Source organism: Manis pentadactyla, chromosome 11, assembly GCF_030020395.1.
Source record: "Manis pentadactyla isolate mManPen7 chromosome 11, mManPen7.hap1, whole genome shotgun sequence".
In the NCBI taxonomy this organism is placed as follows: domain Eukaryota; kingdom Metazoa; phylum Chordata; class Mammalia; order Pholidota; family Manidae; genus Manis; species Manis pentadactyla.
The window spans coordinates 43,134,750-43,156,876 of record NC_080029.1 but is presented as its reverse complement, the minus strand read 5'-3'; the positions used below and the strand labels follow the sequence as shown (position 1 = coordinate 43,156,876).

General features: G+C 36.3%; 1 protein-coding gene across 1 annotated transcript; it reads left to right on the top strand.

Annotated features, from left to right (window-relative positions):
- The first annotated feature begins 613 nt into the window (after window positions 1-613).
- NAA30 (N-alpha-acetyltransferase 30, NatC catalytic subunit) lies at window positions 614-20,537 on the top strand. The gene is made up of 5 exons (XM_036918777.2): window positions 614-765; window positions 1,048-1,816; window positions 6,860-6,983; window positions 8,744-8,799; window positions 17,147-20,537. Exons 2-5 carry the CDS (start codon window positions 1,049-1,051, stop codon window positions 17,282-17,284), a joined length of 1,086 nt encoding a protein of 361 aa, XP_036774672.2. The 5' UTR covers window positions 614-765; window position 1,048; the 3' UTR covers window positions 17,285-20,537.
- The last annotated feature ends 1,590 nt before the right edge of the window (window positions 20,538-22,127 follow it).

Sequence of the window (22,127 nt, the reverse complement as noted above, 5' to 3'; positions counted from 1 at the left end):
CCTCCAATTTTCTGGGCGGGGTGAAGGGGATAAGAGAGGAAGAGGACTACCTACCTGTCCACCTTCAAAGGAGGAAAGACTAACTTATTCCACATTGCAAACGACCAAGTTTCAACAGCCATTCTCACATTTTCACAGTTCAAAACCTTTAATTTCCTCTCCTTTCCGATTTTCTTCCCTGATTTGCTCCATTTTTAGGGACTCGGGTAACCGCTCCCACGCCACGCGCCCTCGGTCCGGGAAAATGTTAAGTAAGCGTTGTGCAGCTGAGGAATAGCGCTTTTGGGAGGCTTGTGTGCGGTCGGGTCGGCAGGCCCCGCGGGGGTGGCGGGCTTGAACTAGGAGCGCCCGCATGGCCCACCCCTTCCCGGCGCCGCGTTGCAAGACACGCAGGCTGAGCGGTCCCAAAGCGAGAGAGTGGGCTGCGAGCGGGTGACTCCAGAGCCCTCAGCAACTTCCCCGCCCCACAGTCCCACCCATCAGCTCGCAGCTCCCTCGAAGCGCACAGGGGACACCTTCGACCCCGCCCCCCACAGGTCACCTCGCTCCACGCCCCTTTCCTTCAGCCCCGGCAGCCGGCAGGCAGGGAAGTGTCGTAAAGCCAGGCCTAGGAAACTTTACCCGGGGTAACAGCCGAGGCGCTTTACGGCGACGGTGGCTGAGTGCGAGCCTTGGCTGCCGCGGAGGAGGCGGTGAGGGAGGCGGCGGCGGCGGCGGCTGAGGAGGAAGAGGAGTGGCGGCAGTGGCGGCGGGGACCTGTGCGGGGTGAGCCGCGCCGAGGAGACGGGGAGGGGCCGCGGGTGACAGGGCTGGCGGACGGGCGCGGGCGGACGGGACGGTGGCCGGCCGAGCAGCTGGGCGGCGCTGAAGAGCGGAGCGGGGGGGCGGCGGGCGCGGAATTGGGGGGCTGCCCTGCGAGGGACGGTTCCTGCTTTTGTTCCCCCCACCCCTGCCGCCGCCACCTCCGCGGCCCCCGCCCGCCGCCGTCTGCTCCGCGCCGCTCGGCCGGGGCTCATGGCCTCCCCTTTCGGTCTGTGTCGCCTCTAGGATGGCGGAGGTACCGCCTGGGCCTAGCAGCCTCCTCCCTCCGCCGGCACCTCCGGCCTCGGCGGCGGCCGAGCCCTGCTGTCCCTTCCCGGCGGGGGCCGCCGTCGCCTGCTGCAGCGAGGACGAGGAAGACGACGAGGAGCACGAAAGCGGCGGCTGCGGGAGCCCGGCGGGCGGCGAGGCGACGGCCAAGGGGCATCCGTGCCTCCGCTGCCCTCCGCCGCCGCAGGAACAGCAGCAGCTCAATGGATTGATCAGCCCCGAGCTGCGGCACCTCCGGGCGGCAGCCTCCCTCAAGAGCAAGGTTTTGAGTGCGGCCGAGGCGGCCCCGACCGCGGCAGCCCCCGATGGGGGCCCCGGAGCGACTGCAACAAAAGGAGCCGGGGTTCTCTCGGGCGAGAGACCCCCTCACTGCCTCCCCAATAATGCAAGAACTACGCTCCCCAGCCCGGCGGAGGCAGAGGCAGCAGCAGCGGCAGCGAGCGATCCCGCGGCGGCCCGCAATGGACTGGCGGAGGGCCCCGAGCAGGACGAGGACGACGAGCAGGTGCGGCTGCTGTCTGCATCCCTGACCGCCGGCTGCAGTTTAAGGAGCCCCTCAGGCAGGGAGGTTGAGCCTGGGGAGGATCGGACGATACGTTATGTCCGATATGAATCCGAGCTACAAATGCCCGATATCATGAGACTGATCACCAAAGATCTGTCTGAACCCTACTCCATTTATACCTATAGATATTTTATCCACAACTGGCCTCAGCTGTGCTTCTTGGTAAGTGGATGGAATGAAAAGAGGGTGAACCCAGCAGAGAGATCCAGGCCGTTCAGGGCAGGGAATGTGAGGGCTGAGAGTGGCAGTGGTTGTATCCTTCTGCATTCCTTAGTACTGTACATGATGTTAAGTGCGTGTGAACAATCTTGGTTGTTTAATGAAGCTGTTTTGAAGGTTAAGACTTCATGATCCGGGTTAACTTGATACTGATGTGAGTGCAACAAGCCTGTCTGATGCACGTGGGGGTCTTTACATTAGCTTATATCCTGTTTACATTAGCTTATAATCATGTGTAACCGTCTTTAATTACCCTCCTTCATCCTCAAAGCACTTTGCAGTCATTTAATTTGAACACAGTTCTGTTCGGGTACAGGCCTTATTAATCTCTCAATTACAGCCAAATCAGGGAAGAGTGTATACATAAACATGTTTTAGGGAACATAACTGTCAGTAAACTTGATGATGTGGCCACATTGGAGATTTAAATCTTAAGCATTTTCCGTAATTATGGAGATTGTTTCCTTTGACTTCAACAGGACAATTAGCAGTTGTAGACAGCATTCATTCTGGTGCTGGATTGTAGAAGGCGCTACTAACACTTCTGGTAGCTGAAAGATTCCTAAAACTTGAACAAAATATCCTTTTATGGAATGTAGGAAACTTTGTGTGAAACGTTCTAATTAAATTTAAAAAATTTTTTAAAGAAACTAGTCATAGATGTATCTAAATATTAGTAGTAACACTGGCTTGTGTAAAGTATAGTTAAAAATTTTTACTTACATGTAAGCAAAATGGTCATGGCTACCAAACATGCTGAATAATTTTAAATTTATGTAGTACTGGCAGTACCAATAGTTTCTTCCCAATAATATTGACCAATTTCAGTCTGTATGAAACCTTTCACTTAAATATTGACTGCAGGTGTACACTTTGGATCATGTACTCACAAGCTGGTTGTTTCCATTGAACTTTACTGAAGGCAGTGTGCTTTAAAGGAGTATTTTATATGAAGGGAAAAGCCACTACCATTATTCGTTGTTTTAGTATTGACTTACTTGCGCTTAGCAGTTCGCTGCAGGACGTTTTGACACTACTTCTGAAGTCTATGTTTTTGATTTTGTAGCTTGGTGGTAATCAGAAAATATAACCTCAGGATTGTAGATAATGGTAGTTGTGCTATTTTCTGTGTTCACTTTGCTAAACTTCAATTTGGTATGTTTGTTTAAACTTTGGGAACTATTTTATATTCTCCGAAACTGTTCTTAACAAGATTCTAACTACTGTGTCAAAATAGAAGTTCTAAAACATGTCTATGTCAATGAATATGGAAAAATGATTTTATAGCACTATCATGTGTCATATCAAATGCCATTGTAATTGCTAAACGTTGCAGATGGATTTAAGTTAACCCACAAAGGCATACAGATCAGTCACACTTGAAATAGTGTATGCATTTCTGTTAATTCCAGAAAATAGTTGTGTATATGTGATAGCTATCTTTTGAATTCTGATACCATCTAGGCCTCTTCCAAATTGTCTGCCATTATAGACTCTGATAAACTTAATTTTAGTTTTGATTTTACATAGACTCTTCCCAGGTCACCAGCTGATTTGTACCTTAGCCCTTAATAGCCAGTTTAACATTAAATTCTGAATATCTAGAAATTGAAATATGCACAAGGTTGACCCTATAAGATTTACAACTTATAGGATTGGTGCAAGTATAAATCTGGAGATACTGAACATAAAATAGTTAAAACAATAAACAATCAGGCCATTTAGAAGTGGGGCCTTTATATGTAGTGGCATCTAAAATTTTTGAATTTCCTATAAATAACTTAAAACGAGTAAGGCATGTTTTTTAAAAATTATATCATTTTAGAACTGTACAGGATCCTAGAAATAATTTAGCTCAACTTTTTTTTTTTAATGAAAAACAAAAGGACCAGAGTGACTGAAAATGTTTAAATCTCTGGACATTTAGTGGCAGACAAATAAAGCTAGAATCCAGGTCTCCTGGCCTTTCATTGTAGAAACAAGTTAAGAACCTGAAAAATGACATACCCTTGACCATTCAGTGAAGATCATTATGTCACCAACTTATGCTTTACTAAGGGACAGTTGTCCTTGTGAACATCAATCTTAAAGAGATTAGAAACCTCCAAAATGTACCTTGTTTCCAAGAGTTTCCAACTTGTAATGGATCAAATGGAATATATGAGGTTGAACCTAAGACAATTGCTATTACTTGACCATATTTTATTAACAAAAATTATAGTTTCTTATGATTTTTCCTATTAATTGTGTAACATGACAGAGTACAAGTGGTAGGCACTGTCAATTACTCTGTGCTTAACTAACTTATCTGTACCTCTTTTGAGTTCATGATATTTTCAGTTGTTGGTACCTTTTTGAACTTCCTAAATTTATCACCAGTGATGAACTATAGTACTTCCATTTATTCTAAATTTAGCTTTTTGGCTTCCTCTGTTTTCCTATTAGTAATGTTCTGGGATTTGGGAGTTTTTATTTCAGATAATTTATGTATTCTAAGTTTTATAGATTGACAAGCATTTGGTCTTATAGAACTAATTAAGTCTTAAACTTTCCAGGAATTTTTCAGTTCCCATCCTTGAAAAAAGAGCACATTTAATAGAATGAGATCCAAGTGTATGTGCAGAAGCTTTCTTTTATTTGGAAAAATTAGCAGGCAGTTTAGTGATTGTTTTAAGTGTACATTCATTAGCAGTTTATCAGGAAAAACGGCATTGATCTTCTTCACTACCAAATCTTAATAATAACAGTGTATCTTTTAATGGGCTTTAATTTTTTTAATGATGTGTACAACTCCACTTTTGCTACTACAGAGTCCTAGTTAGGAAGAAATCAATCTAATGAACTAATACACTTTGCTTATTATTTCCTTGGTCAAAGGACAAAGAAGATTTGTTTGAAATATTTATCCAATTTGAAAGTATTGTCCATTTGTATTGTGTCTAGTGGTTCTAATTTTTTCCTCTCTTAGATGGTTTATTAACTGTGAAGTGTAGCTGTCTCACAGTTTTGTATCATAGATTTAGTTTGATTTCCATTTCCCCTAGCTTATGAAGTCCGGTCCACTTGGTCTGTGAACTGTACACACACACACACACACACACACACACACACACACACACACACACACACACACACACACACACACACACACACACCACCACACACACACACACACACACACACACACACACACACACACACACACACCACCCCAACTGTCCACTTGGTCTGTGAACTGTACACACACACACACACACGCACACACACACACACACACACACACACCACCCCAACTGTCCACTTGGTCTGTGAACTGTACACACACACACACACACACACACACACACACACCACCCCAACTGTCCACTTGGTCTGTGAACTGTACACACACACACACACACACACACACACACCACCCCAACTGTACACTTGGTCTGTGAACTGTACACACACACACACACACACACACCACCCCAACTGTACACACACACACACACACACACACACACACACACACATTTGAAATGAGTTATTTTCAAATCAGAAAGTGCTGTCAGAGTTGTTCGATCAGGCAGCTTCTATGTATATTTCATTCAGGTCTTTGATACAGAAAGTAATTTTAGTTTTCAAAAGAGTTTTGAAAGAACCAGATTTATTTATTGTGAGTGAAAATGGAAATAACAATTTTTAGAGGTTTATTGGCCCCAAGTAGTTTGGGTTGTGTGATAAAACAGAAATGAGTTAGCGGATATTGTTGAATTTAATAGCCCTTCAGAAGGATTTTTCTGACCTAGTTTAGGTTTCTGTGAAATGGATTAGAATTATCTTACCTAAAAGATTTCTCCACAGTTATAAAAAGGCTTTAGTCAATTTACAGAATGATGTACTAAGAAAATGTCAAAAATTCAAGTTCAAATAGATATTAAGTATAAATTGTGCTTTGCTTATTAATTTTTAACCCATTCCTAGTTTTTGTTGTTGAAGTGTTGTCTTGAAAAGTTAATTTTATGAAGAGATAATATGAAGTCTTCAAATTTTTTAATGTGTGCTTTCTACAACAGACAAGTATTTCTAGCTGACACATTATTAAGCAATTGGATCTTTTATCTATTTACCAGAATACAGTATTACTAGAACTTTAAATCAGGGATGGAATTTTTGAAAAACATATTTTCAATGGTGACAAGAAATATTAATGAAAATGAGGAGTGATTAGTGTTTATTTAACATGTAACCTTTAACATTCTGGAAAGCTGTACATTTTTATTAAAATAGCTCTGTAAAAAATTAAAGCTTTTACATTAATCTGAAGCTCTGATTTTGAGTTCTAGGTATCCTATGAGCTTTATGACACTGTCAAAATGAGACTGTCAGATATCTAGTCTTTGTACTATTTCAGTAACAAAAACCCCTTGGGTAAGAAATGAGGAATACCTTAAAAACAATCTTTTTCTGAAAATCTTTTATTTTTTTCCTATCAAAATCTAACTACTGTTCAGTTATAAATATTATGTATTATATCTGTCTTTCCCTGAAACTTTATTGCAATCAAATTTAAATTTATAGTACTCTGCTGATAAGCAAGTTTCACAATATTTTATCAGACCCTAATGAAAAGACTTTTTCTTAAAAACTACTTTCACGTATTTTTCCCCTTCACAAATCTTAAACACATAGTTCTTTATTGAAGATAATGATATGCCCCTCTCATAAAGTACTTGCATGTTTACCTTGTGGGAATCTTGCTTTTTCCTCTAGGCCTTGATAATAAGCATAAGAAATTGATGTTCTAAAGAATGATGAATGATTTTAAAACTAGAACATCTGAAGTTCTGGGATTTAGATTTCTGAAACTTTGTGATTGTTCTCTCATTAGAATTCTTGTTGCCTCTGCCTCTCTGAAAAATGGTGACCAATGGTTTCCCTGGGTAATTGTGCAATACTTGATGGCAATATATTCTTCATAATTGTTTGTTTATTTTTAAGGCCATGGTAGGGGAGGAGTGTGTAGGTGCCATCGTTTGCAAGTTGGATATGCACAAAAAGATGTTCCGCAGAGGTTATATAGCCATGTTAGCTGTGGATTCCAAATACAGGAGAAATGGCATTGGTAAGAAAAATATTACGTTACTAAAAGAATGCATAAGTTACTTTAATTTTTGTTCTTTGTAGCAAAATACTTAAATGTAAATATGTAGAAATGAACAAGTTAAGGGGAAAAATGTTTTTATTTAAAAATAGTTTCAAAATATTATTAAAATAAATTTTTATTAATGTTTTAATTGTTTGAAAGATTGTCTTTCTAACAGGTAGCAGGTGATCAGTTTTCACCTCCAAACATCTTTCAGATCATATTGAAAAAGTTTTGCATTATACTAAGTACTATAATTTTTAATATCATTAGGGCACTTGGTCACAGCCCTCAAGCAGCTGTCTATACTTGGGTTTAGCGTACCTCAATCAAGGCAACATTATGGAGAAATTGTTACCATTATGTAGTACTAGTCACCAAACATTATATTAACAATTTAGGGAAGTCCAAGAGAAAGAATTGTTTCTTACTGTTCTCAGACTCATTTATTTTTGGGACCTATCTTCCTTGGCATTTTCAGTTAGTTTTGTACTCATGGTCATTATAGTAGTCATTAAATCATCTGGGTAATTTAAAAACAAATGGTCATGCCCCTCCCTATGAGAATCTTGTTTGTCCTGTTAGAAATAGGGCTGAAGCTTCCCCAGGTGACTGTGATGTAAGACTGGTTAAGAACCACTGTCCTAGTGTCTGGGACTTACAGGTTCTTTGTTCAAGATGGAGGATCAGGTAGACCAGCATTTGTCTGAGCATGTCAAATTCTGGGACATACTGAAGCTAAGTAAGTATTCATGAAAGATTTGATGCCTGTACCAGTATCTAATTACTAGCAGTTGTGTCACTTGTAGTTTTTTTTTTTAACCATGTTACTGTCTAATTTAAGACTGTATCACATAATCTGAGATATCATGAGAAATCATTATGAATAGGTTTACTTAATACATTTTTTACAGTGTTTTTTTTCTTACAGTGTTTACCACTAAGATTTTTACTGAACTGTGCTTGTTATATAAGCCAAATTTGAGTCTTTGATGGATTAAAAAGAGCTGATAAGAACTCATGGCAAATGATAGGAAATTGTCTGGCTAGTTCAGAGGGTGGAAACCAGTGACTTGAGGGTTGCATCCTGGCCCTCAAAACATTTTTTTTGGCTACAAAACGTGCTTGCTTGTGTGCATAGTTTGAGAATTAAGAGATTTCTTTTCTTAAAGTTAGATTTGTCATTGTTTTCTCTTCATAAACAAATATATCGGATCCTAAACTAGGATATATTTTGCTAGACATTTACAGACCCACCACTGATAGCCTTTGGGAGTGCTGGACTTCATGTTCCCAGGCTCTCTGTAAGGTTTGTAGAAACCAACCCAGTGTCTTGGGTGTGATCTTTGGCAAGATTGGCTCAAGGGTCATGCACTGAGTTCTCCCCAGTTCAAGGAGTTCCTGGGCGGTCTGACCATACCATATCTTGCCTTTTTCTTTTTCCCTTTTTCTCTTACCTTCACACAAAGTAGTACAAAATCCTGGTTGGAACACATAACACTTGAGAAAAAGGAATATATCAGGAGATAGGTCTTTCAAGAGGAAACTTGCATTGCTATGTGTAGGTTTTTTTGGCCTCTCAGTTTAAGTCTAAAATTTTTCTCAATTTGGGAAAATTTTAATTCATTCAAGTTAGAGCCCAACATTTGGTATTTCTGTGCTTATGAATATCATAATTTAGGTATTTTTAAGAAACTAATTACATTTTTCCTTCATTAATACTCAGATCTATATTCTAGGTACTAACTTGGTTAAGAAAGCTATATATGCCATGGTTGAAGGAGACTGTGATGAGGTAAGTCTTTCTAAATGTTTAAGACCTTTTACCCTGGAGAGCATCCTACTGGATATTTTTGTGGCTATCCCAAAATAAATTGTACTGCAAATTTCATTGCAGACTATTATATCAACGCAACTTGTGCTGAAAATTATATTCCATTTAAAAAACGTGAGTTTTGATGAACAAATTTTAAGATAATAATGGGAGCTAAAATTTGTTCTGCATCAAAATGCAAAGATGAAGTCTTAGACATTTTCAGTAAATAACTGGTATTTAGAGGAATTGGTATTCACAGGATTAGTTATCAGTTAAGTTATTTAAGATCACTCTTATTACAAACCTTATTGCAGTTTACTTGCATATTGGCTGTAGTTTCTCCCTAAATAACCCTCTTTTTTTTGTCTTTTAAACTGTGGGCCAGTTGTCAGCCCATATGAAGGATGTTTCCTACTTGAAAAAATCAGTATTAAATAATGATAAGGCTGAGGGGGAAAAGCAATCACTTTTTAAACATGGAGCTATATGTATGTTAACCTAAGAGCATCTTCTCTATTCAGCTTGTTTGTAAGTCCTGATGGCAGGTCTAATTTCTTTGTACCCAACAGCACTGTGCTTTACAAATGGTAGGTGCTCCATAATAATGGTGATGGTTGGGAGTTAAGATTTCTGTTGTGTAATGTGGAAGGGAATAAGTATAAACTAGGGAAGTATAGGTGTCTTTGATATAGCAATGGTGACTAAGAAGGAACAAAGTTGTATTGTGCTAGTAATTTTATGAGTGGTGTGACAACTGTCTTTATTATTGGAGAGTAGATGTTCTCAAAATACTTGAAATAAGGTAATTTTTAATCAATAGGCTGACTTCAGTAAGTAAATAACTTGGTTACTTTTTTAAAGGTGGGATTTATTTTCTCCTGTACAGAATTTACACACAATCATTAACCATTATGTGTATGTATGTATTTTGGGGAACAAAGTCCCTTCTTCCACCATCTTCACATTCTTCAATTCTTGATCTTTTTTTCCCACTTAGAGGTTCTGTTAACCTTGAGATATGTATCCTTCCATTTTCTAAGCACACCTGTGTACAAATGTGTAATACTTTTTTCTATAAAGAAATCGTAATTTATTATTCTGCAATAATTATTTTTTTCCATTTAACAATATGACATGAACACATTTCCATGTCAGAATATAGAAATTTACCACAGAGTATTCTCATACACCTTGTTCACATTAGTTTGTATTCTGACATCACACTAAATGGTGGTTGTATGAGAAGACCTACTCTGTGTGTGGGTAGCACAGAGAAATTATTTTGGGATTTAAGCATATTTAATTTTACTCCAAATAAGATAATTTACAGATGGCTAAGGATAACATATTGTTCACAGATTTTAGTGTCAAAAAGTAAAAGGTGCAGTGACACTGATCATTTACATGGTTGGTAACTAAAATTTGTTGAAGAGAATTGAACTTCAAATGTTTTATAAATACAGTTCTTTGTTGTACACTGACTCAGTCAGCTCATCAAGAGGAGCCAGGCTTCCCAAACGTTGCTTAACAGTTTGGAGAAATGTTTGGGATGATAAGACCATGTTTGATCCTCTACTCCTACTAAGTAGAATGGTTTCCATTAAATATGGATATTATGAGCAGGGAGGATTATGTTCCTTATGGTTAATCCTTTTCTGTCATCCTGACTACCTGCGAGACAGGCTATTTCTACCTTAACCATTAAAACGTTTATGTAGTATTGGTTTTTCTTTGAAAGTTCTGAGGAGTTACATGGAGATTTTGGTATATCATTTTAGTTTCAAGGTTAAATCCTAAATTAGTGATACATTTAGGAATACTCTTTATTGTGGGTCTAAAAATCTGATTCTGATTCATTTTTCTTACTTTTGAAGCAGTGTGTTTTACTTACTGAAATGGAGATACTTCCATGAATTCATTCCTGTTCTCTGGTTTTAAATGGATGGTAAAGGGATGGTTTTTGGAGTTTAAATAGTTCTGCCTCTGGATTAGAGAACTCTTCCATGGTTTAAAAAATTTGATTATCTGTGTTCCTGTTGTTCAGATAAATGATTTGCTGTATGAAAGGACAGAACTCTTGCTTGCTTGTTTTTCACTCTCTCTTAACACTGAGTTTTAAATCATGTGAGTAACAAACTCTTCTATCCCTGTTTCCCTTCCAATTTTTGATAGTAGTGTGTTAGTTGGTTCCATTTCCTTCTATTACCATTTTACCCCATTTGGGTTAGGTTCTCTCTCTCTCTCTCTGTTGTAGTGTGATTACTTTCTCACTGATGGATTTGCTGGCCCCAGTAGCTTCTGGGTCCTCCTCTGCTTGTTAAAATTTCTCAATCTTGAAGACCCCATTCAAATATCACCAGTGCCTTTAAGTTTTCCTTAATCCTTTTGGACAGAATTGCACCTCGATGATTTTCTTGACTTCCCTTTTTGTAATACTTCACTTAAATTTCCTTGTTCAGAGCCTGTGCTTTAGCCACTAAGGACAGCAGAGAGGCCTTTTCTTAATTACTGCTGTATTCTCAGTATTTTATGTGGCATTTGTGATAGAGTATGTGGTTCATAAATATTTGTTGACTGATTAGTTCAATGCTTCCAGCATCTTTTATCTGTACTTTTCTTTTAAAAATCACTTGAATTTTGACTTGTATAATTGTTCATTTGTCTTCCTATCTGAGCTTTGTAGGAACAGCAAAATTGTGTTATTTTTGTACATATTAAGATAAAATGTATCCACATAGTTATCAAAGATGTTAAATACCTTTTGATAAAAAACAATTATATGTCTTACTAGTCTTATATATAATTAATTGTCCTGAGGAGAACTTTGAAATTATAATTCTCCAAGAATACAATGACCAATTATAAAACAACCAACATGTGTTTTTACTTTCATCAAATTAGGCCAACCTTCCTTCCTCTTCAAGTGTTAAGAAATTTTGACAAACTATAAGAAAGACATTTGAGAAGACTTTTATATTTTCTACTACTTAGGTTGTGCTGCCTTTTTTTTTCTTACAAAGATGAGATTTTTAAACCTATGAACATTTAAGACAGATACATTTGGAAATCTCTATGAAGCCTTACTATGAACATCTAGTCAATTTTTACTTGCTATTCTGTTTGCAGAATTTATTTGTAACCTTGAGCCATGTTTATATTGCTGTTGGTTGTCACTGTCATCTTAAGGTAAATTCAGAATAAATTAAACCAAAGTTAGTCATCACAGAGTTGAAATGTAGATCATGTTTTTGCCTAAATAATGAAGATACACTCTCCTGGTCTAATAGATATTTTCATTTTGCCTTACTAAGACTTGACTAACTTTTTATATCAGAATTAGACATGTTAAAATAGCATAGCTACAAATCTTTTTCAATTTCTATGTATTTGGAGCTGAGAAGTTATCGCATCAAGAAGAAGCAAGTGGTTTAATTTCTGCATGAATAAGAAATACATTACCCATATTGCTGATCTGCTTTGAAGTTGGTTACACCCCTGTGTGCTCTGGCTGCCAAATGTGTAGTGGCTACTAGGACAAGCATCTGGGGTTTGTATTTTATACTAGGGGAAATAGTACAAAAAATACGTAAAATAGCTTGGATAAGTTTTCTAAAATGTAATTTTGATGATGGGCATTTACTTTTATGTACTTTTTGCTGAAATAACTTAGAAAGAGGTGAGTGATATCAGCATGATGATAAGCTGTAGATGTCCTTAAAGTCTTCAACTCTGGAAATTTATATTTCAAAGGTTTTTTTAGATTTAAGGTATGATAACCATGCTATTAATATGCAGAACTAACTCATATATGATGAGAATATCCTGGAATCAGAATTTCTTAATGTAATTTAAGTGTGCAGTGTGTGACCTTAAACATTTTTAGTTGACCGGTATCTTCCCATTTCTCCATTTCTGCTGCCGCATCATTCTACTCTAAGTTTGACTGTGTTATTTTCCATATATAAGTAAGATGATGCTTTGTCTTTCTGTGTCTGAATTACTTCACTTAATATAATGTCCTTCAGGTTCATCCATGTTATCACCAGGGCAGGATTTCTTCTTTTAAGGCTGCATTGTATATATATATATATGCCACTTTTTCTTTATCCGTTCATTTGTTGATGGATATTTAGGTTGTTTTCAATGTCTTGACTCTTGTGTATAATGCTGCAGTAAACATGGAGTGCTGGATCCTCTAAGAGTTCTATTTTTAATTTTTTGAGGAACCCCATACTGTTTTCCATAATGACTAGCAATTTACGTTCCCACCAACAGTGGCCTAATTTATTTAAATAAGCAATAATAAATATTTTGTTTTCCTGCTAACAGAATAATGTTTTATGTACAAGATGAGTTTTTAAAGTTTTTTGTGTTTAGTAATTACATGGTTAACATTTTTAGTTTCACTGGAGACATATTTTGGCTATGAGACAGAGGCTGCTAGGTAAAGAACAAAATAAAATGGAGTTATTTAAGCTGTAAGAACTTTTGGATGAATAGTTTGTTCTAATTAATAGGGTGTGAAAAGCCTGGGTTCTAGATCCACCTTGTCACTTAAGTATAGTTAATGTTGATTGTTGACAAGTCATTTAGCTTTTTGTAGTCTGTCTTTTTGTCTGTGCAATGTGGTGATACTGATTTTAAAGGGATGTTATGAAAGCAATAAAGTTGTTCTTTGAAGAATGTCAGTGTAAGGCCTGTGAGGTGCCAGACATTGGGCTAGTGCTTAGGTTCTAACAGTGAACAAGACTACCTCCAGGAACTTCTAGCCTGAAATATTAAAAACGGGTTCCTATTCTGTAATGGTTTGGCTTAGTCTAACAATGGTTTGTTGCTAAGAGAATCAGTGGAACTTGACTGTAATCCTTTTTTCTGTTAAGTAGAATGCAACTTTGCCAAGTTTCTTTAGGACCAAAATAACCTCATTATCCTGTGAAGTACTCCCATGATGTGGACCAAAAGGATAGTTTTATAGTGAGTTTTCAGTATAAACCCAGATTCTCTTTTAATATATTTATAAGAATTTAGTGTTTAAGTATTAAAAAGTGGTTACTTTCTTCTGGCATTTTCTATCATGCCAGATAATACATGGTCTCTTTGTTTAGACATGTGAGTGTGCTGAGAAATCTTTTCATTTTAACTAAGGTTGGCCCTCTGTGTAATTTTTTTTTCTGTACTTGGGCTTTATTTTATTAATCTATTAGGATGCCAACAAACCTGCATTCAACTCTTTACCACACCTGAAGTGTGTATTTATGTTGCTGTAGTTAGCCTTAGATGTGTTTTGAATATTTCAGAATGCCAAATAATAATGAACCTAGACTTAGATCCCCATCATCATTTCTTAAGTAAGTTAGCTCTCCCGTTTGCTTTGTTTTATTTTATTCTGGGAAACATTTAGGGAAGTACAGAGGAGTGGACATTATTAAGTTCTAGTTCAGATTTGGAGTCTGGTCTGTTCTTGCTCTACTGTGCCTTGAGTTTCGTTCACTTATAAATTGTAGATAATCATATATATGTTATAGGTTTATTGTGAAAATTACATAATGACATGCATGTAAAATGACATAGTACATGTAAAATACTTTATATAACATTTAGTAAGTCTTCAATAAATAGTAGGTATTTTTTTTAACTGTCATTCTCCTTTTTATTTCTGTGAAATCAGTTCCAAGTTTTGAGTTGTTGCAGCTTTGTTTCTCATATTAAATGTTTTGATATAACATTTTAGTTTTAATTAGCTGCTAGCCTAATTCTACAAATTACCCCAAGAGAATTGTTCAAAGCCAAAAACTTGTATTGACCAAACTGGAGTGTTCCAGACTTAGAGTATGGCATGTATTACTAAAAAATAAATTCTATTTTTTCAAGAGTGGGGAGAAATTGTTGACTTTTTATTCTTATCTTAAACTAATTTGTTTGCAGTAAATTTAAAAAAATTTTTTTATTTTCCCTTGATCCTGTTGTTTTTAGATCTTTGAAAAGTTCAGGTTTAGCATGTGATTGACCTTTAGAAGTTAATTGCAAATTACATATGTAATTTAAGATACTGCTTTTTTCTTTTTAAGTACTCTGGTCATTTAAAAGCTTGGGAATACTTTTGTTTGATATTTATGTAATGTGTCTAATATAATGGAAGGTTCTAAAGATGTACATAATCAACAACTGTTTAAGAGCCTATTATGTGACAGGCAGTGTGTTAGATGCAGAGGAAACACCTGTGAAAGAGAGGTGCAAATGGTCCCTGCTTTTGTTGGGCTCTCCAGCTAGGACAGATGACATAATCATCAAATGTCGGATGAGACTGCAGTTTTATAAGGAGCAGTGCAAAGTGCTGTGGGGTAGTAGATAAGGAAAGAGATACTTCACTTAGTCTGGAAATGACAAGCTAAGGCCAAAAGCATGGATAGAAAAACATCCTTCCAGACAGAGAAAACAGAAAAAACCTATGAAAGGTTTAAGGTGGGAAAGATAATAGTGGGTTCCAGAAACTAAAAGTTTAGTGTTGATCATGGAGAGCAAATGGAGAGACAAAGCAAAGTTGGCAAGGTATGTAGAGTTCATATCTTGATGGGCCTTATACGTCTCTAGGTTATCTTCAGATTGTGGATTTTATCTTGAGGACATAAGGGAGTCAGTAAAGTGGTTTTAAGCAAAGAGTTTACATGACCATCACTGCTTAAAGAGAACGGAAGACCCTTGAGTTAAGAAACTCTTGTAATTACAGTGAAAGTCGATGGCAGCTTGGGCTAGAGTATCAATAGGGAAAGAAAGAAGATGAGTTTGAGAGAGATTTAAGAAAGAATTGAAATACTCAGTGATTGTGTATATGTAGTGGGGTAGAGAGAAAAGAGGTTTAGAGATGACTTTTAGGTTTTAGGTTTGAGGCATTGGTGTAATAGAGATCTTGTTTGTTATTGCTATGTAGAATTGTGAAGGAGTTGATCATGAGTTTAGTATCGGATATGATGAGTTGAGATACAGTCTTTTCTCTATTATTTACATCTGTTTGAATTCTTGTCAGATTTTTTGATATGTTGAAATAGAACAGGAAGAGACTGATAGTCTCTGCTTAGGCCTTTGTTTAATTATACTTTGCCCTTTTTTTCCCCACTATATAAACACCTGAGGTTAGGACATTCCAACAGTAACCATGGCTCCATTGCATTGATAATTCTCAATGGGATAGGTTGAGAATCAATAGAAAGGCAAATAGAGCTATGTGTATAAAAGTTGGGAGGATGGGATAGAGGATATTTTGGTAAAGGAAGGTAAAACTAGGAAAAGAAAATCACATAAAATTCAAAAGTACCAGTTCTTCATTGTTAGGGTCATTGGTTCAGTTAAAATAAAAATACTAATACTAAAAACAAGTAATTAAAGGAACACACTATGTGTTCTTCTGTTAAGTGTCAGTATTCAAAATGTCTAGACAATGGTTCTGAGTATGTTGTCTCCTAAATGGAATCAACATCATCAGCTGACAAATTTTTAAAAAAATATAGATTCTGGAGCCTAACCCCAACCTACTCAGAAACTCTGGGGGTGGGCCTCAGCAATCTGTTTTTAACAAACCCTCCACTACACTAAAGTTTGGGTGCCTTTGGTGTAGGTTCAGCAAACTTTGTCTGCAAAGGGCCAGATAATAAATAAATATTTTAGGTTTTGCAGACCATAAATCTGGTGTAATTGCTCAATTCTGCCTTTTTATTGAGAACGCAGCCATAGACATCATTTAAACAAGTGGATATGGCAGTGTTCCATTAAAATTTTATTTACAAAACAGGCAGTAGGCACATTTGGTCCAAGGGCTATTATAGTTTGCAGACTCTGGCCTAGACTCTAGACAAATATGGTGATTGTTGCCAGGATAAATGATGACAAATTAATGAAAATTTAGGCATTGGAAGTCAATCTGAATAGTTTCAAGTACTGGTTTATTTTATTAAACCTTTAATTATTGGATTCTTTATCTTTCTATTATATTATTTTTCTCCATGGGGAAATAATTTATATTTGTTTTAGTGTAAAACATATATTCTCTTCTCTAAAAATTCCAAACATCACAAAAAAACAGTAGAACAGAAAATGTCTCCATTTCCATTCTCCTTGCCCCAAGAGATAATTACTATTAAATTTTGACCATTTTTCTGGTTTCTTTCTGTACAGTATTAATATTTATTGTTTTTACCGTAAATTTTCAAACAAATGTGTTTTTCTTAAAATTTGTTCTAATTAATTTATAAGTGATCTGTCAAATTATGAAATTATAAATTAATTTCAAATATATAAAATTATAACTTAGTTTTCTCTTATTATTTTGAAGGTCGTTTTGGAAACAGAAATAACAAATAAGTCTGCTTTGAAACTTTATGAGAATCTGGGTTTTGTTCGGGATAAGAGGCTGTTCAGATACTATTTAAATGGAGTTGATGCACTGCGACTTAAACTGTGGCTGCGTTGAGAAACTGACATCAAGGAACAACTTTCCAACCATGCAGAATCGACCTTTGCATGCAATGCAATTTGTACAGAATTGCTTTGCAGGTGGATTTAGTAATTTCCATGCAGCTCTTATCTGTCAATGTCTCATTGAATGTCGCACAATATTTGTTGCACTTTGGCATGGCGCATTTGTTCTGAATTAAAAGAGATTGTTTTAAACTTAAAAGAGTTCTTTTGGTACCAGCAAGATGTGCCAGTTGATCACCAAGATTTGTTCATTTGCAAAGTCTGCTGACAATGTTATTTACACAGTGATCATTTTATCACAGAACCAGTAAGTGGAAACAATGATTTTTGTTCCTTAAAAAAAGCCAATGTAGATTGTAAAAATCTCTAAAGTGTACTAACATTTCACTTGAAACCTGCCATAGTTTTCTGAAGGGGTTGTGGGAAAGCTTCAATTTTAGGTTTTATTTTTTTCAATATTAAATTTTCCATTCTTGAACATTGGTACCTCAGTGATTAGTGAAAGAAAAAACTGTTTTGTAGGGTCGGGTGCATCTTACAATGAGTAAAGATAACAATTAAATTGCGTCTGCCAGTGCCTGTATAGATAAGTATATTTGTCTTCATCTCTAGTTTTTGAATGCATGCTAACTTTTCCTTTTCTTTAAGGCCTTTGCAAGCAAACTTTGTTTTTATTTAAATTCTAAATTTGATAATAAATTATTTCAGATTTTTATAATTTGGATACTTTTTCCAGGTGAGTGACAGTGTGGTTTACTGTAGTAGAAGTCCCTTCTTTCCTTACAGTAAAACTTGAGTCTGCTTGAGAATCTTTGAGAAATGTCTCAAAGGGGATGAGAAAAGTTGATGGAGCCGGGAATTGCTGGGTTTTGGATGCACTTTTTTTTTTTTGAGAGTGAGGGAATTTTTGGAAAAGAATAGAAAATTAATGTAAATTGGTATGATTTTATTTAATCAAAGTTATTGCTAAGCTGTGAGGAACAGCTTTTACAAACTAGTTGGAATTTTTTTCCCACTTGATTTGAATTCATATTGCTTCTGTTTCTTAAAATGCTTCACTTTTGGTTCTTGGTCTTGGAAATAAATTTCAAGGTGCATTGTATTCATTTTAAACTGACTTTATTTTCTTTCCACTTTACGTGAGCAAATTCTTGGGGAAGCTTTGCTTAGTTCCCAGGAAAACTCGGGAGAAATGGCAATTTTTTTTGGAATGAGTTCCGTGGGTTTTCTTAATAGCCATCACCATGTTCTTCATTAGTTACATTGTGTTTTGGCCGATGGTTGCAATGTAGCAAATATAAAGTTAATTGCTTTCAGTTGACTCAAGAAACTTGTGATGGATAACTTACTTAACTGGAAAACCTAGGTACCCATAAAAAAGAAATTAATTCTCTGTGAAAAATGTTTGTAGGCATCTGTGTTCTTTTATCTTTAATTTGGATATGTTTTCCTTCTGCTCTAGGATTTGGTTTGAATTTTATTTTATGGCTATAATTACTGTATTTTTAAAAACCCTACCTCCATTAACAGTTGGTAAAGCCCCCTTTCAGGAAAGTTTGTTGCCTTTTTTTATTTTTTAAAGGAAAGCTGCTCCTTGCTCAGTGTCCTGTCTTGAAAGTGAACATGGTAACAAGTATTTTAAAATAAAGATACACACATTTGGTGAAAATTAAACCTTCCTGCTGGTGGGATCATTTTATAGTTCCTTATTTTTAAAGAAAACTTTTCCTTTCTGCTTGATATTGCTCTTGAAAGTTTAATGGACAGAATACTGGTTACATTAAAAATATCACACACTACTCAGCTTACTAGCTGACCAGTTTGTGTGTGTTTCTGGTCATACTTCATTTGGGCTATAGCATTTAGAGGAATGCCAGTCATAGTGATGTTTGTTATTTTTTAATGTAGAGGGAATTAAAACAGTTCAGTACTTAACATTGTCAAATTTAATCTCACCACTTTATATTTGACTTGTTGGCTCATGGGTAATGATTGTTGATGAACACACATTTGTTTGACTTGCTATGGGGACAGTTCTAAAACAGGTATGTGCTAGATTTTCAATTCATGTGTTTTTGGCAGGTTACCAATGAAACCATCACTACTGACTTTTTCCCCAGAATTGACTGGATGTTTGTAAACATGACCTTAACCATGTTATTAAAAAGTCACATGGTTGCCATATTGTTCATCTGGTATATGTTGAATATTGATGTCTACTTTATGTCTTTAATGGGATATTCAAAAATTGTTTACTTAAGCAGAGTAAAACATGCTTGATAATCCAGCACCAGAATTAAGTCTCCATTCCAGCTGAAGTAGCATCAAACATTAATGTACTTTTTCTTATTGGGCTTTCATTTTTTTTTATATGATCTTAATTCCATTTAAAATTGACAGAGTTAGTTCACTTGGCTAAAACTGAGCAAAATTGGTGCAACTTTCTTTTAATGGGGTGCTGCCTCTTTAAGACTGACTGTACTGTCCACTGACACTGGTTTGGCAGTTGGTACTGCTGAACATTTTTATACATGCTACCGTGAAGCTATGTATGTTAGTATTGAAGAAGCTAACGGGTATACTACCATTTTTGATGTGCGGACTGATTGTAATTTTCCTTACATTAGGATGGAACTACTCTAGAGAAGTCCATAGATCAGAAACCAGGTGTAGTTTTTGAAGTTAAAGCCAGCAAAATAAAAAAAGAAAAAATTATTTAAAAATTGGTTTTAATATTTTCTGCCTATTCCCCACATTACCCTCCCCACTTGCTTGACAAATCTATGTAAAGGAGTTTGTTAATCACATGTTTTAACTTTACCTTGCCCTATGTTATGGTATTCGGCTGACATGTATACGACTGGATATGTATATTTATTATGGTGTCTAAAAATCATGAAGTTCATCACTTTCCAGGAGCATAGATAAAGTCACATTGGTAGTGCATCAGAGTTACTTTTCAGTGCACCATGACATCACTAAAATGAGTGTTATAATGTTCCAGGGCTTTCAGGTTTGTAAAAACATAACCATAAATTATATTTGACGTCAGATATGAGTTGAGTATCTATAAAATACCACCTGTATCTCAAAATATCGGACTGTTATTTGGTGACTGGATATTGCTGCATAATTTTCTTCTATTGTCCTATATCCTTTTGGAGAGAGAGATTTAATGGGATTTGAAATGTGCAAGCTGTCTAAATAAGATGCAGTCAAATAAAGTTGGTTAAGTTGTGTTTGCATTTTTCTTTTAGATACAGCTGTGTGCATTTTATGGTTGACTTGTTTTACTTGTATCTGCTAAGAAACAAACCCAGTCAATCCTGTTCCCCTCTTCCTGCCTCCCATCCAAGAGTTATTTGGAAGAACTGATATACAGTTGTCATCACTCTACTTTGTGTTCTGACAATGTAAATTTGTAAATAACATGATTTTCCTAGAAGTATTCAGAATTAGTTAACTCATATCATATATCAGTACAAATGAGAGTATTTTTGCATGCATCAAACCCAAGCCCTTCTTTTGGTCCGTCTTCCATAGCAATTTATTCCTAAAACAGTTTTTGTTTTAATTTACTATGTTTTATTTGTATTTAAGTAATGTTTTTTTCCCCTTGCCAAGACACCAAAGTGAAATGGAGCAATATTAAAAGGGCTTTTTGCCCCAGTCTTGTGAGAAGCTTTAAATGGTAGTTAGGCATGCTTTCATATTTCAAGATTTATGGGTATTAGTAGAATGAAGAGACCTGTTTTAATCATGACTGCTAAGTTACTTTCATATGCTTGCCAAATCTTCACCTTGTTTTTTTATAGTCTTGTGAAAATACCAATTCATGTTTTGCATGGGCCCTCCATGGAAGTTGAAATATTTCATGAATTGTTTAAATAAGGACCAGGAAGTTGATTCTGTTCTTTCACACCTATGAACAGAGATCAGTATTTACCTGTAGCCCAGAGTTATGATGATACTTTTAAACAACTTTTAAAAAATGAGTTTGAAAAATCTCTTGAGCATATTAGCACACTGCACTTTCTTCAGATCAGCACTGTCCAATAGCACTTTTAAAGATAGATAATGCTCTTTGTGTCCTCTGATATGGTCACTAGTCACATAGCTATTGAGCCCTTGAAGAGTGGCCAGTATGAAAAACTGAATTTTTAATTTCAGTTAATTAAAATTTAAATAGCCTATTTAAAAATTTAAATAACTGCACTAACATGCAGTTAGTGGCCACTGTATTGAATAACAGCTTTAGATAATATTTAAGTAATAATAAATGAAAACTTTTTAGGTAGAATTCTTAAGACTATTATCTAATTTATTTAAATATGAAACAGGTTTATGAATATGCCTCTGAGCAAAAGAGTATATAGCTGCACTGTTAATGTTGACAGTTATTTAATTAGTACAGTATCTGACACCACCTCTGTCCCTGCCCTCATTGTGGTGTAGCCCTTTTGAGAAAGACCCCCTTTTGATTTTTATTTCGAAGTTCACTGGGTTACAGAGATGCACAGATTCAAGTGCCAAAAATTGGTTTCTGATGAGACTGTCATAGTTTTAGCATTAAAACATTTATATAGCTAAGCCTAATCATTTCTCATTTTAGATGAATTTGAAATCATTTCACCTCTAAATAAGATTGTTCAGTTCTCATTTACCAGTGGTCAAACTGGAACATGGAGGTATGCTTATACTTTTTTTTTTTTTTTTAATAATTCGGGAAGGTCATTCATGCTGATGTAAAGGCCAGTATTTTTGTTTTTGTATAATGAGAGAACCACATTAATTTTGCTGTGTTCACTGGCCACAGTGTGTGTTATCCTTAATCC

Coding starts and splice junctions, on each gene's coding strand:
- NAA30 (XM_036918777.2), top strand. CDS start 1,049: ATGGCGGAGGTACCGCCTGGGCCTAGCAGCCTCCTCCCTCCGCCGGCA. Junction 1,817..6,859: donor GGCCTCAGCTGTGCTTCTTG/GTAAGTGGATGG, acceptor TTTATTTTTAAG/GCCATGGTAGGGGAGGAGTG. Junction 6,984..8,743: donor ATACAGGAGAAATGGCATTG/GTAAGAAAAATA, acceptor TCTATATTCTAG/GTACTAACTTGGTTAAGAAA.